Below are 16,840 nucleotides of genomic sequence, written 5' to 3'. Positions count from 1 at the left end.
ACAAGTTCATTAAAGGAAAGTAATCTCACATTCTAGGCAGGAATTCATATTGCAACCACCAATGATATAGAATGATATAGAATACCATACTACATGTATAATATTACTTTGGAAAATCAACACTGGGAGACCAGACATAACTAGTGGTTGCCTCATGATCTTGCACAACCAAAGTAAGCAATGGTCTACTAAAATACAAAATATCTACTATTTGGTTCCCTGGTTGAAAAACTACAGATGAATGAAAATAACACTTTTTACATAGAAACATTTGCATTTTGGAATTATATCATGAGATATCAATACATAATTATCAAGAAATTAATTATAGAGACCAAATTTTACACAATTAATTTTGTACATACATTGTAAATGTGTTTAAAAGAGATATGATTTGATTTGCTTTATTTATTCTCCATATGGCATCATTTACAATTTTTGTTTTTGTCAACATATCAAACATACATGTAATATACACTATACAAATATGATACTCAATAAAGCTAGTTTCTACAATTCCAACAATTTTGATTACACATACATCTGTGACATAATTTGATGTAATGTAATTTGATATCCATTTCTTAAAAATGTTTTCAGTTCTGCTCACAAATAGTTAAGGGAGATTTAACAATGCACTGTATAATATACAATGTACAAGTATGTATCCAATCAGGCATGCAAGTGGAAAAAAAAAATGGTTTCAATGTAACTTTCAGTGTTGAGAAAGGAGTGACTACTGCTTACCAGTGGTACTTTAAATGCCTTTGGTACAAAACCATAGCTGTACAAAATAAAGTCAAACACACCAAGGTACTTGTGTGTTCATAACATGTGTTAACTTTCTCTGGGGTGTAGCAGGAAATTCAAGCTTACTTGCCTTTCCCTGGACTAAATTATCAAGTTTCTGCAGAAGATCAAAAAGTTCGAAACTAACTGAGCTGGTATCTGATCCAGGATGGTATTTTAAGACTATAGTCGGGGAAGAGAAGTTAAGATCACAGTTGTGATTATCATCTATTTCCATCTTTGTAGGTCCAATGACATTTCATGACTGGCTTTGTGCCAGTGATCATTGTTTTGAACTATCTCCCATTTTTCACATATCTGTCTTTGGACAGGTACCATGTAGGCCCTACAGCTACTCAAAAAGATTGGGTTGAGCCCAATCTTTAGTTTCAGGGGATAATACTTCTTATTTTGCTATTTTACTATCTCCATGTGTGAGTGTTGGGCCTTTTTAAAGTTGTGCTGTGGCACCTGCTTAGAAAAGCACTTTATTCAGAATCAGAGCAGCTTTGAAAGTGATTTCACTGTAATGTATAATACTTGTAAGTTGTAGAGGAATGATAGAAAAAGAATTGATCATCATTATACACAAATAAATTTAAATGAAAATTAAACAACTCTATGTACATGTAGGTCCTACACATATGTGACCCGCTACAACAAAAAGGTCCTAAAGTCGCGCACGGTCGAAGCCGTGAAAATCGAGTTTAATGTCAGAGCATTAAAATTGGTCAAAACTTACGATTTTCTGATTTTGATATAATATTGGAGTCTAACATGTCTTCTATCATCTGTCGAAATTTTGAAGCAAAATGATGAAAGGAAAGATAAAAAAATAGCGTTTTTCTGAGCCATGTTTTTTGGCGTTTCAACGAAGCAGAAACTGGTTCGAAAATTTGGATTGAGCGCCACAGATAGGTTCCGCCCCTAACAACGACCAGAGTGATCTCATTGGTCAGTTTGCTGCTTGCTGCTAACCGAAGCGTGAAGCTCGCACACTGCCCAGTCGACTGGTGCGTGCGGGCGGGGTGCGCTATGCTCAGCCGCTTCTCACATCCTGGTCACTGATTGGTTGGTGAGGAGACCGCCGACGCTGATGTGCTTGAATGAACTCTTCGGGGGTTGCTAGGGCTTACCTTCTATTGTCCAGAGGTGAAAACTGACTTGCGTGTCCCTTGATCGCGATTGCGTTGAAAGGAAGACTTTTAGGGCGCTTTTCTCGAAACAGTGATTTTCCAGACGTCTCGACATGCTCTCTTTTAAACGTCAATATCTCCGCAGCCAATTATTTTTTATAAAATGTGTTATATATCAATTTAAAGCAGAAAGATTAGGGGATTATATCATGCAATTTTCAAATATCGACCTCGCCCGACTTTAGGATCATTTTGTTGTAGCAGGTCACATATTATATTATAGTCATTCAATTGTATCTTCACCTTTAAGATCACATACCGTTATGTCATTTTGTTTTTGAGAGCACAGATTACCATTTTATGGCAAGGACACACCACTGACATGCTAAATTGTATCACATATGTACAAATGTACAGGGAGTTAAAGGGGAACTTCAGTGGCTGTAGAAATGCAGAAAAATAGACATCTGCTTCAGGAGGAGACAGCCACAAAGTGCATTGTAAATGGGCTCAAATCTTCTTTCTTTGGCAATTTCTCATACAAATACATGTATGAGAGGATGAAAAGCCCAAAATATAAGAGTAGCTGAGTCAAACAGCAAGTTCACAGTGTGTATGTGTGCAATGTTCACTACAATACATACATACAGTGTACATCAGTGTACATCAATACGTTCACACTACAAACTACAAGGTACGTACACACTACGTTTACTGCTTGCCAATTTTTCTACAGTATACATTTGTACGTCTGATATTCAATATCAGCAAAGACAATGTTGAAACTGGTACACAAGAGGCGTGACTCTCTTCTCCAAAGTTCAAACTGTGATCAGAACTTACTGTACAGTTACGGTACATGTATATCCATGTGTGTATTCTCTGGAGTCAAGTGTTCCATTCTTTTTGGCAGCGTGCATTCAGAAGCCTTATGAATCACCGCACAGAAACAAACAGAGAATACACATCGCATCATGTCACCTGTGAAACCTCACCCGACATCACAAAAGGCTGGATTTACCTCTAGACCTTGATTCATGTGACTTCACACTGAACATAGGTTGTGTGGCTGTTCTCCCTGTGTGTTGTCTTCAGTGTGAAAGAGATGACTGTTCAACTGAGGCATTCAAGACTGACTGCCATTGACATTTAAGAAATCAAAAGGGAACATCATTTTTGTCTAAGCCCTCTTAATATCAAAATACCATCCAGAGCTGTCATTTGCCATCAGGGTTACCTGCAGTGTCAAACTTAAGCTGAAACAACCGCCATACACTGCTGGGAGACATGACGTACATTTTTTTCTAAATACTTACAGGTTTTTGCTCTCTTCTATAAGCCCTTACTCGTGACATACAGCTGTACTCATAGTCAGCACTGTTCACAGCTTATCATGACTGCAAAAATCTATAATGCTTTATAATAATGAACTTTTTCATCCCTGAAGCATTCCATTTTCTCACCAATTTGGCTGATTAATTATACTTTGGATATAGAATGTGTTTGGAAGAACAAAATTTGTCAGATACATGTACTTGCATATTATAGCAGATTTCTTCACTGATTATATAGGGAACATGGCAGATTTCACTCCTAGACATGCTAGACCATGTGTAAGCATGCATGCAAACTATTACATAACCATCACTACTACAGTAGGTCATCTTTTTGTATCAACTGCATACTTTTCTGCTTCATTGCACATTTACATATCAGTTTGTATGTGTACAGGAGTATGTAGGATGTGGTAGATCAACTTACGAGACTGTTGGTAGTCCAACACTATAATCAAGACTCAGCGCTTTGTATCATCAACAATACAGAAGGAATAATCAGACTGACTGATGTATGAATTTAAAAAAAAAATGAAATTATAGCCTTAAAACAGCAATAACAAAAATGCACAAATATTTGATTACAAAAACAGACTCTGCATAGTTTTTGCACAGCTGTTTGTATCTAATTTGTGCTACTATTCCATATCATTTTAGAGGATGTCCTTCAGACAAAATTGCTACCAAAAAATGTTCGATTGGAATACTGCAACACAGCTCAGAATTACACTGCGCAAACTAACCAAAAAACAAGACAAAACAAAACAAAACACAACACAACACAACACAGCCCAGGATTCTTTAAGGGTTCTGTAATTAATAATAATTTGACATGATGTGGCAACCAATGGGCACATTAGCACACCAAACTTTACTGTATGTAAAATTTGTACCATGTTTGTGACCATGATATACAATATTGTAATACAATTTGCAAATATTTCTTATCAGATATTGGTATTTAGTGAGGAAAAAAAAAAGAAGACCTTTTTTTTTCATCAACCCATGTGAAGCAAATATACTGTTTATTTATCCGCTTCTGTATGGCGACAATATTGGGTTCTGAGCGGTATGTTTTGATACATTTTGACTGGAGTAACTTTCATAAACTTTTGTGTGAAAAAACTGCTACACTGGTGACATTTCATGAACTTTAAACCCCATTATTCTTCTTGCATATGTGTAACCTTACACTTTGCAGCAAAAGCACTCTTGGTGCTTCTACAATCTACACCTGTACATACTGCACAGTCAGATGGTAGCAAATACAATGGAATGTTGTTGTTTTTCAACGCATAGCTAACTGTCAAATCTCCTTTTGCTTGTACAGCCTGTATACACATTTAAAGCAACAATCATATTCCCCCAGGACCAAACAAAGTCAGCTTATCACATTTGAATTTTGAATAACTCATAGAAGCAGGCTTATTGGCACATGGCAAGGGTAAAATTGGGCTACAAGTGAGAGTAAAGAATTTTAGTTTTGTTTTCCTTTCCAATTATAGCTTTATCCGAAGTGGTGAATAAACAGCTGACATAAAATAGGCCTGTCACACAAGAGGGAAGGAGATAAAAGCTTGAGTCTGTTTTCATTTATAAAATAATCCTGACTGATTAAGATCCTTGTCAATGACTTAAAATTGCCAGCTGTTTATGACTGTGCAGATTCTCAACTGCTTATTAAATGTCATACAGAGACAGATAAACTTATGCCAAGACCTACTACAGACAGAAATATACTGACATCAATTTCAAAATTTTGTATGCAAAACAATATATTCTGCATGACAGACAGAAGCTGTAGTGCATGATACATACTGTCTTTCACTCACAAACTAACACTATGTGCATGCATCACATGGAGAAAGTTGTCTGTCCTACAGGATGTACAGTGTACATTAAAATGTACATAATTACAGGAGAGCTTTCCTATTGAAAATAACAAAATGTAGGGAGATGACACAGTTGATTAACATTAGATGAAACCGATATTTTTACAATACACATTAAATGCCCTTAATTTTTTGATGTTGCATTGTTATACATTATTCTACATGCGTGGTAAAATTTCAAGGTGATTATGGTTTCTTGTTTGTAATCATCTAAGCACATTCTTGTGGCAACAAGGGTGAATCTATAGACCAGTAATTGCCTTACTTCAACAATAATGTAAAACAGCAACTACTGATGTTCATACTCATTACATTAGTACTGCACTAGACTTACTGGTTACAACTGTATGCACAAAGTATTGTAGCTCCAACAAGACTGTGGAGATACATGTACAGTACATGTATGTAGTCAATGCAATCAGTAAAGAAAAAAAAAACAAAAATGTTTGGCAGGAGCTTGTTTCATAAAGAAATATACAATTACAACATGTATTGTGAATTCAGTGAATTAAGGCAACAACTTGAATAAAATACTTGAGCAAAATATAATGTACATGCTAAGACAGTCTCTTCATAATCCAGTATTTTTTAATACTGATAAATCATCCAAACTCCAACAACTACTGCAAAACGAGGAACGTTCGTGTCCATTTTAATTTAGTGAATTTCACAAGCGCCACGATTCGTGAAATTAAAATGTACCTGAAAGGTCTCTATTATGTGCATTGCATGCCAGTGGCAATTTGCGAAAATTTCATGCTGCAAATAGGCTGTTGGCTCCAATTCGCGAAAATTTCATGCCAGGAATATATCATGTTTTACAGTCTATAGCTTACATACAGTACATGTACTGTATCATTTATCATATCTGAGTGTGAGGTACTGAATTCTTGCTGTGCTACATGATCAAATGCTACTATGGTATAGTGGAATCCCATTATAACGAAGTCCTCGGGACTGGGAGTTTTCTTCCATTATACTGAAGTTTGTTTATAACCGAACATATAAACAATATAGAACAGAAAGCGGATATAATTTTGCGGCCTGAATTTTTACTTCGTTGTAACCAGAATTTCGTTATAACTGTGTTCGTCATCATGGGAGTGCACTGTACTCACCCTTCAAGGGCTAGATTTCACAAATCAAGATGTTACAACCATTTCTCGATTACTTTGAGATGTTCCTCTGTGTCTTGAACCATGTACATACATGTGATGTATCTATGGCTATCGGCCGTTGTTTCATTTACAGCAATTCATACATATAAGGGATATCTGTTTCATTAACTCTTTTGGTACTTTTGCACACTAAACTCAGTCGACAGTTTGCCAACTTCACATATTGTGCTCAATAAATTGATCAATGAATTGCCGAATGCCACTGTACAATGAAGGGGTCACTTGCAGTCCATTCCTCACACAGATACATGTAGTTTGATCAGGGCCGGCGGAACCCCTGCCCCCTTTTTTTTACCCTGGAAGTGGCACCCAAAAAAAAAAAAAAAAAAAAAAATAGAAAGAAACCTTTGATTAAGGCCTTTGTTTTGAGCTGAAGGCCATTTTTTTTTTTTTTTTTTTTGCTTGTCAGCTGAGGAAACCCAGAAGTGGCACCTGAAGGCCCCTTTTTTTTTTGCTTGTTAGCTCATGAAACCCAGAAGTGCCCCCCCCCCCCCCCACTTTTGAAAACGTGGCACCAGCTGTGTTGACAGTGGTGATTGAATAGCACAGTTTTCCGAAGGGTGTTTTTTTTTTTTTTTTTTTTTAACTAAATCTCATGAATGTCATCACAACCAAGAATACAATTTTGCAGTCTGTTTTGGGATTATGTTTTGAATACTGGCCATTTGCAGGAAATATTAATCACCACTTTTTGGTACCTGGTACTGTTTACATTAAAAGAAGACTTGGAATTTTCTCTACAAATCCATTATACTGCATTTTTAGCATTTAATATTTAGAATGTTACAGTATTACACTGTGCTCATACGATATGGTCTCAGAATAATGTGGTACACAGGGGGTTTAGTTTACAACATGGCATACAAAGAGTCAAGTCAAACAAAACTTCAGTTTATTACACAAAATCAATGCTTGCGCCTGGTTAGTTTTTACCTGTCACAAAGATTATGGAAGAATTTGCTCGATAATGAATCTGTAACGCAAGCCGCCCATAATTCAACTACAGCACCTTCCAAAATTCAATCGCCTGCTACATGTATGTGTAGAAACCCCGCACGGGGCACTGTAAGGTTCGTGTTGGGGTCGCTGGTGCAGTTATAGAAACATGTACGCTTTTGCACACAGTCAAACCTTGGCACGGAAGGTCGAACCTTAGTGCAAGTACCGATAATCCTACACTGTATTCCTACATAAAATAAGCCGCCAATATTTCAACCATAATACTGCCAAAAATTTGACAGGTGGCTACATGCACAAAAATACACATGTAGTCAAATTTTGGCACTGGATGTCGAACTTTGGTGCTAGATTTTTGTACACTTGTAGTTTGTAAATCAGCTCATGGATGAATATGAAGCTTACTGAGTGAAGGAACGGCAAGCATGAATAGATCTACAGAGTGCCGTCACAGGAAGTGCTGCTTCCAGAATGATGCAGCAGTCTAACGGAAGTAGGTAAAGATGTGGAAATGGTAAATAGGAAATTGAGGTTTTTGTGCAATGTCTGAGTACATGATTAATCTAATGTTACAAATTTTACTGTTTCATTTGTTTCATTGTCACATTGTCAGGCACCACAGAACAGGAAGCGCAAGCTGGATCTGGATCTGGATCTGGATGAATACACTGAAAAACTCTGAATAGAGTATCACTCAGCACTGTGGTGTGATGTGCAGCTAATCACAACGGAGGTGATGCTGGAGCGCTTCTTTAAATGTATCAAATTTATGAATCTGTTTAATATTGCTCGGCAGGTTATTCCAATCCTTCGCTATTCTATGGAAGGAGTTGGCAAGAGCAGTTGAAGAACCGTGTGAAATAGAATAATTATCAGGGTGATAACTTCGGGTTGCCATACCACTTGGTGCTTGAGTCGGGCTGATATAATCCTCTAGCTTTAAATCAATATTGGCCTGCTTTATTTTATGAAATGTTGATAGCCTTAAAAGTGTACATCGTTCTGGAAGTGAAGTTTAAGATCCTTTGTCATTCCAGAGGTGGAAGACTACCATTGCCATTTGTAGTCATTACAGATGAATTTGGTTGCTCTATTTTGTACTGCTTGAATCTTCTTGATGTTACGTTGAGTGAAAGGGTCCCACACTGTACAGCAATACTCCCAAGTGGGGACGCACTGGGCTCTTATATGCTTGGAGTTAAACATTTCTCAGTGCATTATGTAGATTACCACAGAGGAAGCCAATCATACTGCTTGCTCTATTGTAGCTGTGGTTGTATCAATATGTCTGTTCCATTTCAAGTTGTCTGATAATAAACAACTCCTACATGTAGGTATTTATGACTGGACACTGACTCTGGACTGATGACCGGAAAAGGTGTACGTGCATGTGATGAATGGGTCGAGACTTCCTTGTGAAGCGCATAACATTGCATTATTATTATTATTATTTATTTGGCTTTCAATCACAAATACATTTTTCGAAATCAGAAAATTGTACATTGGAGTGGTAAGGGGGCACCAGGTTGGGTAGCCCGGGTCTGGAAAGAGCCAACTAAATGACTTAGGCCCTCAGGCCATCCTCCCCAACCCACCTGGTGCACTCAAAACAGTCAGTTTACAATATAAAAAATACAAATTTCATCAACAGGCATACATAAAAAACAAAAACAAAACAACTGTTTCTTTGTAAGTGTCAATTTGACACTTGTCAGGCTTGCATTTCATCTGCCATCTCTTTCCCCACGTCACGTCTCTAGGATGCGTAGATCTTGTTGAAGTACTGTACAACTGTACGACACAATCTTTGTGTGTCTTTAATATGTAATGGGATGGTAAGCTACAGTCGTCTGCGAATAGGCAGACATTGTCATTGGATGAAAGCTTATCAGGGAGATTATTGATATATGTTAAGAAAAGCAATGGGCCCAGAACCATGCCTCGGGGCACTCCCGAAGAAACATGAACAGGTCTAGAGGATGATCCTTGGACTATGACTGTCAGTGTTTGTTCCCTTTCTGTGAGAAAGTGTGAGAAAGTGTGAAATCCAAGCAAGCAGCATCTACCTGTACACAGTCACAGGCTGTAGCTGATGATAGGCAATACAAATTACCCTCTTTCAAGGTGTTTACTTTATAGTACTGACTGCTTGTTGGTACTATTTAGTAAATTGTAGCCGTACATTATTACAGAATGCATCCACAAAATATGTCCACTCGCATGGACAGGTGGAAACAGGAATGAGATGCACCAGCACTGCACTGCACTGCCACATTCACTTTGAACATCAAGACATCAGACGCACTGCGTGGGACTACACGCAGAAAACGCGACGGCGAAAAGTCGGACCTTTAAATCACATACTAATTTTCTTATATTCCACTTCGAAATATTACACAATAACTTACCGTCACTTGGCGCTCTTAAGCACGCTGGCTTCCAACCTGGCATCTTCACAAGTAGAGCTTATATTCCTTCAAAACAGAATTCTAGTGGATCATTATTCCCACCCAGCTCAGTATCACGGGCTTCAGCCAGAAGTTTGCCAGAGAAAAGTTACACTCGACTCGTCGGTGCTCACTCTCCTCGCTGCTGATTGCCTGTCACTCATCGAGCAACGCACAAACAGGGATTTGTCGCCCGTCGTCCATTGAACGCTGTGCTTCGATGGCTGGCGCTACGCTGCGGTTAGACGAGACTCGATTTACGGTGTTTCGCCCCCGTAAAAGGTAACGAAACTCACGTAGCTTTGTGTGTGTTCAGCCTGCGTGGGGCGACTGACCTTCATCGCCGTCTCCGCATGTACGCCAAACTTGAAATGCAGGACAACATTGGCCGTCACAGGTCACATGACTCTTTTGTTGACGGAAGTAGCATGACTTGATCGAAAGTGGAAGTCACCCAGACAAACAGCATATGGGCCAGTATCTTCACTGTCTTTTACTCTTTTCTTCTCTATTCTGTATTTGTCATGACACTGACTTTCCATTTAGAATTTGCATCTCTCTATTTTATCATCAAAATGTGGATAAGTATACAAACTAGACGAGAGGAATAGTATCCCTTTTTAAAGGGATCGTATAGTTCTGGTTGAGAACTCATTTCAGGTTTCTAACATTTTTTGGTGAGATAATGAGAAACCTCTCATGAAATGTGAAAGAGCATGTAATTCTACGAGGAATTCAACGTTTATTTCATGAAAATTGATTTTGAAATGGCTGAGATAACCAAAAAAAGAGTGATTCTAAGAAAGTGTGGGACCCACACTTTATTACGATTGCTTTGTTTTACTTTGTTTTTGGATGCTTCAGTAATTCCAAACCCGATTTTCATCAAATAAACTTTGAATTCCTCTTAAAATAGTATGTTCTGTACCACATTATAGGTGTTTTCTTGGTATCTCGCAAAAAGTTTAAAGCCCAATTCTCATCTCCACCAATACTGTACTATCCCTTTAATGCATCACACATCATTTCAACTATATCGCAAGGGGGTCTTAGTACCGTCTTACGTTACCTTGATTGTGAGTATTCGCGTTCTTTCTACATGGTGGGATATCCAGCTTTCACTTTTGTAACATTGCAAAATACATCTTATTGATTGTTAAAAAACAAACAAACACGTATGTTGTTTATATATTGCGATCATGAGGTATGTTTGGGAACATTTCTGTGCTGAATGACATTAAAAGGTCTGAAATTATCATTTTTTTTTAAGTTACAATAAGAAGATTGCGGCCGGATTAGAAATGAAAGCTTGCACATGACAGTAATAAGCCAGTTCGGAGTTCCACTTTGCGCAGGAGCAGAAAAAAAAAAGTCATTTATTCGTACCAACAGGCGTGTTGGTTTTTTAATTCATTTGGAATAAGCATCTGTGATGTAATGATCACTCATGTAATCCATATTTAAAATGCTGCTTGCCAGCATATCCACCTGACAGCAAAAGTGGTGTTTAGCAATATCACTAGAAAGAGATTGTTAATACATTCAATACTAAATAATGAACGGATAACTGACGGATCATTATGGTCATCTGGTTTACGCAAGTTCATTCTTTGTTTGAACAGGATTGATAAATGCCATAAATGTTACGTGAATCTTATGCATTATGTCGCTCTGAAAATGAGTAAAGTGCCCCTAACCGACTGATAAAAAAAAAAAAAAAATGTCATTTGTACAAATCGTAACTCCGAACAGGCTTAGGTTGATCCCCCAACCTGAGCAGCCCATCATTGGGTTGCTTCTTCTTTTTTTTCTTCTTCTTCTTCTTCTTCTTCTTCTTCTTCCTCTTCTTCTTCTTCTTCTTCTTCTTCTTCTTCTTCTTCTTCTTCTTCTTCTTCCGCTTCTTCTTCTTCTTCTTTACTCAGAATACGTCTATGTTATTAGTAACTCGCTTTTTTCAAATTTATCATTAATTGTACTTAAATGTGCCGAATATAATGACACTGACAAGTACTTGTACTTGTATTTTTACTAGCAGTGATACTTCTTTCAATCAATCTTCATTTGTCAAAATAAACGAGGGGATATAGAGTAGGAACTGGATACAAAAGGGGAAAAAAGGCATTATGGTGACATACGACAGAAACACAAAGTACAAAATGATAACAAGGGAGCAGGAATAGAACTATTGATGGCGAGGTTAGTTCGATATTCAAGTTTCAAGTTTCGTGGTTTGTTTGTTTTTTATTTCATTTCCAACAATTTTAGGATACAATGAAATGTTTGGGTATCAAATAATTACATGAAATCAGTACAACAATGTAATGAACATAATAAAATGTAATAAAGACACAGGGAATTGCTAACAGAGATACAAATAAACGTTATATCTTTATGGTAAATTCCGAAACAAAGTTGTTGTAAATGGAGGTTCCGAAGATTCGTTTTACAAAAGCGAAATAAGGTTTGTATAATTCTGAAGGTTCGTTAGTTATTACGAAAGCGAAATAAGATTTGTATCATTCTGAAGGTTTGTTATACTTCGCACCTTCTTTTCATTTTCGGATTAACGAACGTTCGGAATAACGAATCATATTTCATTTCCGGATCAAGGGACTCTCGAGTAACGAAACTCCTATTTCATTTTCGGATTGATGAACCTTCGGAATAACTTACTTTCGGCTCAACGAATCCTCAGAATAACGAACCATGTTTTATCTTCGGATTGACGGACACTTTCACTTTGCGGATTAGCAACGAACATTTCGGTATATAGGGCATTTATGTATTTCGGAATAACGAACCTTACTTTATTTACAGATTAACGAACCTTTGGAATAACGAACCTTGTTTCACTTACGGATTAGCAAATCTTCGGAATAACAAACCTTATTTCATTTACGGATTAACGGATCTTCGGAAAAGCGAACCTTATTTCTCGGATTACGGATTAACGAACCTTCGGAAAAGAGAACCATACCTCATTTACGGATTAACGAACCTTCGCAATAAAGAGCCTCACCCGATGGGAATTTCAGCAAAGAGAGGATAAGTTAGGTAGAAAAAGGAGAAAAAGATGAAGAAGAAAAAGAAGAAGTAGGAGGTGGAGGGGTAGGAGAAGGAGAAGAAGAAGAGGAAGGAGAAGAAAGCAAAGGGACAGGGAAAGGACAGGAAGTACATATCATTAATAATGTCAATATGTCAATATTCTGAGAATTAAAGATGTACGAAATACCAGTGATATCTTCCGCACCTGACGTATCATGAAATGATATGATTGTATGATTTATATAGGCTTGCAAATGCGATTGATCTGATTTTTCGTCGGATCTATATTCCACGCAAGAATGAGTTCATCTTCACAGAGATAAACTGCAGTCAGATCAGGATCAGAACTATGTATGACATTCAAGAAGAATAATTATGATGACTAAAAGACGAATATCTAGCACGGACACACAGCTCTTGACGTCATGAAATCCAGAGATAGAGTACATGTGTTGATATGTTTGTTTGTTAGTTTGTTTTCATTCTTTTGATTTCTGTCGCTTCAATCAATACTTCATAGACGAATACCTCCTACTTTTTGGAATATTGCTCTTTGTTAGTAGCTTCTTGAATGAATATCCATTCTGACTTGTGCTTTGCGTTTCACATGACAAGTTTACTGAAAAAACAACAACAACAACACTAAATACAAGGATCGCCAAGAAACTGCTTATAGATGTGACTGACACGTACAGCATCATTTTCCCCACCATATTCCTGTCCTACTACTATTCAAAAAGTGTGACTTTTCGACCACAACATACGATCATTTAACAGTTTATGAACATTCCCGTTAGTTCCGTCACAGTTTTTCATTAATTCAAAGACTACAAAGGAAGATTGAGAATCAAACCTTCATTCTTAAAATTCCTGTGAATTACTATTGTTAATCATGCGTGGTTTATTGTTCAAAAGGTTCGTTCAAATATTAGTCCAAATACTAACGAACCTTCGGAATTACTAACCTTATATCGTTTTTTAATCAACGAACATTCGTAATAACGAAATGTAACGGTTAGTTATGGGTGGTATCGTAATAGTTATACCGTCCAACTCAAATTAACCACAGATAATAAACTGCACATGAAAGCTGGAACGTTTCCCTTGAAATATGAATAGTGCTACAGTGTTTCTATCTCGTGCCGATCTAAATAAAGAGAATCGTATATAATTATGCCTAAAAATGTCACACAGTCCATCCAAAATGGAATGTCAATAAACTCATTTCCCGGCGTATTAATTTTTGAGCATATTTCGAGGAGAAGTCGATCACTGACAACCCCGATGACTATTTAGGGTTCGTCACAGGTTTGCTCGACTTAGAACGCCCAAGTGTCAGCAAAATAGACACTGTCTTCTAAAACAAGTCCCGAGTAGCACGCCCAGTTGTGTTATGTATATAGGACAAAGAGGTTGCCAAAAAGGAGTAGTGGGGTAGAAATGTTCGTGACTTTAGTCGCATCGTAACCTAGTATAATGCGTCTGAGAAAAAAAAAAAGTAAAGAAGAAATGCGTAATTCATTCTGGAATTGATGTCTCCCCAAGAGATTGATGCAGAAGATGTTTTTAAAAGAAATGTGTGCTTGTAGATCAAAGCATATGCTATACGCATGACAATTTTAAACGGTTTTCACTCTGCCATACGTATAAAACAGACAAACAGACAGACTGGCAAACATCAGCTTAAAACACACGCCAGTTTTCATATGATTGTCATTTTACATTTGCATGCATTTCTAAACACAAGTGACGCAAAAATAGAAAACAAAAATGTATTACATGAAGATCCAGAATTATATCAAATAAACATGAATGTGAAATTTTATAGACGTACATAGAGTATATTTTCATAATTTGATCAATGCAATAGCAATGCGTGAATGCTTCATACCAAAATCATTATATTCGCCTTTCACATTATCGCTATGAATTATTATTTTCATATAGGCCTACATTGTGAGCTGGCTAGCAAACTGAAAGTGATAAAGGAAGGACAAACGTTAGGTGACGCTTGATAACAACTGTTTGTAAGAAGTCTAGATATCTCCATTAATCAATATATCACTGAATGTCAAAAGATCCAGCAAAGTACATGAACGGTCACTCTGTAAATGCGGTCACGCCAGACACTACGGTAACTATTTCCAGGACCTACCTTGTCTACAAACACGGAAGGAAGTGGGAAGGTAGCAGCCATTGCAAAGCAACCTGACAATAAACGCTTCCGGTTCAATGAATAAACAACATACTATTCCAACTCAACTAACGACTGAAACAAAAAGTGAACGTAGCAACGCTGGTAAAACAATGGTAGAATGAGCACTTCGCGATTCATTGTTCATTTTTTTTTCTTCAGGCTATAGATCAAAACGTGTGGGTTTTTCTAAATCTTAATTACATATCTACTGCATGTCAGGTGTTCAGAAACTCTTGTTGCTTCCTAAGAATATGCATTCACTCTAAAGAAATACCGCGAGGTACTGTGACAGAGTCATTAAAGATGACGTCACTTACCAATGTAAAAAGAAAAACAAAATGAGAGCGATAAGGGCACTGAATCACAGTCTTTTTACTCAGCTTTTCACGTAAAATTGAAAATTCAATCAGGAGCATTCTTTTATTCTCACAAGATGCATGAAGTATTTTGGATTGAAACAATAAAAAAATCACATAACATTTTTTTTTTCTCACTAAGGAGAATACCCCTTCATTTAAGTTCTTCTTGTTCGCGCTTTTACGTTTGATAGGCCTATTCATTCATTAGAAATCCAACTTTGTGCAGGGAGTCGAACAAATATTATTGTAGAAACATCAGAAGGCGAGCATTTCTCCTTTTAAAGGATATTGAAGCAGATCATAACAAAAATCCCCACCAAAAGCCATACAGAAAGTATACGGCGAGTTGGCCCGCAGTAAAACCTATTCCAGGAATAGTGAGTTATTTCCCCTGTTTCGTCAATCCTCCATAAGAGGAATGTGATAAGCATTGTGTCTCTGCCAACTATAATCCCCACTGTCTCCGTGGTTTTTTTTTTCTCCTCCTTTATGACATCCAGACATATAATTCTAACTTCCCTAAATCATAATGATGAACTCACTTGTAACTAGAAAAACCCCATGGAGACAGCAGACCTCGGTAGAGCAGCACATTTCCACCAATGTGATTTCCAATCTCTGAACAATTCCTGGATCCAGACGAATATCCGAATCACTATAAAAATCTAATCATCCGTTCCCTGTGTCATTATTTTTTTCCTGAAAATTTCTTCCATGCTCGTTTATAACGTTTTCCTTTTTCTTCTTCTTTTTGTTTTTGTTTTGTTTTGTTTTTTGTTGTTATTGTTGTTGGGTTTTTTTTTGCAAATAGACAGATAGAAAAACATACAATCAAAAGCTGGCAGAAACCTCCTTGGCGGAGGTATATATCATTAGAATGGGTGACGACGAAAGGCCAAGGAATCTGCTCGACAATATTCTCCGAGGCGCAGACAAGTTACTGTATCGTAGAGGGCGTGATCCCAGTTCAGGTCAGCAAGTACATGTATAACTACCACAGGTAGGGCCTACTGTGTGATAAGGTGTTCGTCTACGCGGCAATGAACATTCTTTTCTCTCTGTCCTGAATAATTACACATCACAATGCTATTGCAAATGATCGACCTGTTGATTGTCATGATTAAGTTTAAGTAGAGCTACTAGTACTCATAAGTTTCTCACACAACACTTCATTCCTTTGTCTTTTCTCCAAAGGTCTGTATACTTTTTCGAGATATATGTGTAATGTGTATATACATATAGATTGAGAGATATAAATTGTTAAAATAAATATGAATATATATAAATTCGTTAAAATATCAATTTCATGCACCAAGTTTCATTTAACTTTCAAAAGCACTGAGCACAAAATCAGCTTGATGTCAGAGAGATTAAGAGTACAAAAAAAAAAAAAGTGGCGGGGAGGGATACCATTGACATGTAGCCCCCCCCCCCATTAAAAAACAAAAAAGTCTGCAGCCCCTGCATGTACATATACATACATATACAATCATGTACATCAACCTG

The 16,840-nt window shown here is 37.2% G+C and overlaps 1 protein-coding gene across 1 annotated transcript in view; it reads right to left on the bottom strand.

Annotated features, from left to right (window-relative positions):
- LOC140246085 (glutamate receptor-interacting protein 1-like) overlaps positions 1-9,803 on the bottom strand; it is a 75,757-nt gene extending 65,954 nt beyond the window's left edge. Inside the window, exon 1 of the mRNA XM_072325531.1 lies at positions 9,695-9,803. Coding sequence (XP_072181632.1) covers positions 9,695-9,737 — 43 coding nt within the window. The 5' untranslated portion in view covers positions 9,738-9,803. The remainder of the gene's footprint in view (positions 1-9,694) is intronic.
- Between the last annotated feature and the right edge of the window lie 7,037 nt (positions 9,804-16,840).

This window comes from Diadema setosum, chromosome 2 (assembly GCF_964275005.1).
Source record: "Diadema setosum chromosome 2, eeDiaSeto1, whole genome shotgun sequence".
Classification (NCBI taxonomy): Eukaryota; Metazoa; Echinodermata; class Echinoidea; order Diadematoida; family Diadematidae; genus Diadema; species Diadema setosum.
Note: the sequence above shows the minus strand (reverse complement) of the source record. Positions and strands in the feature narration are given on the sequence as shown.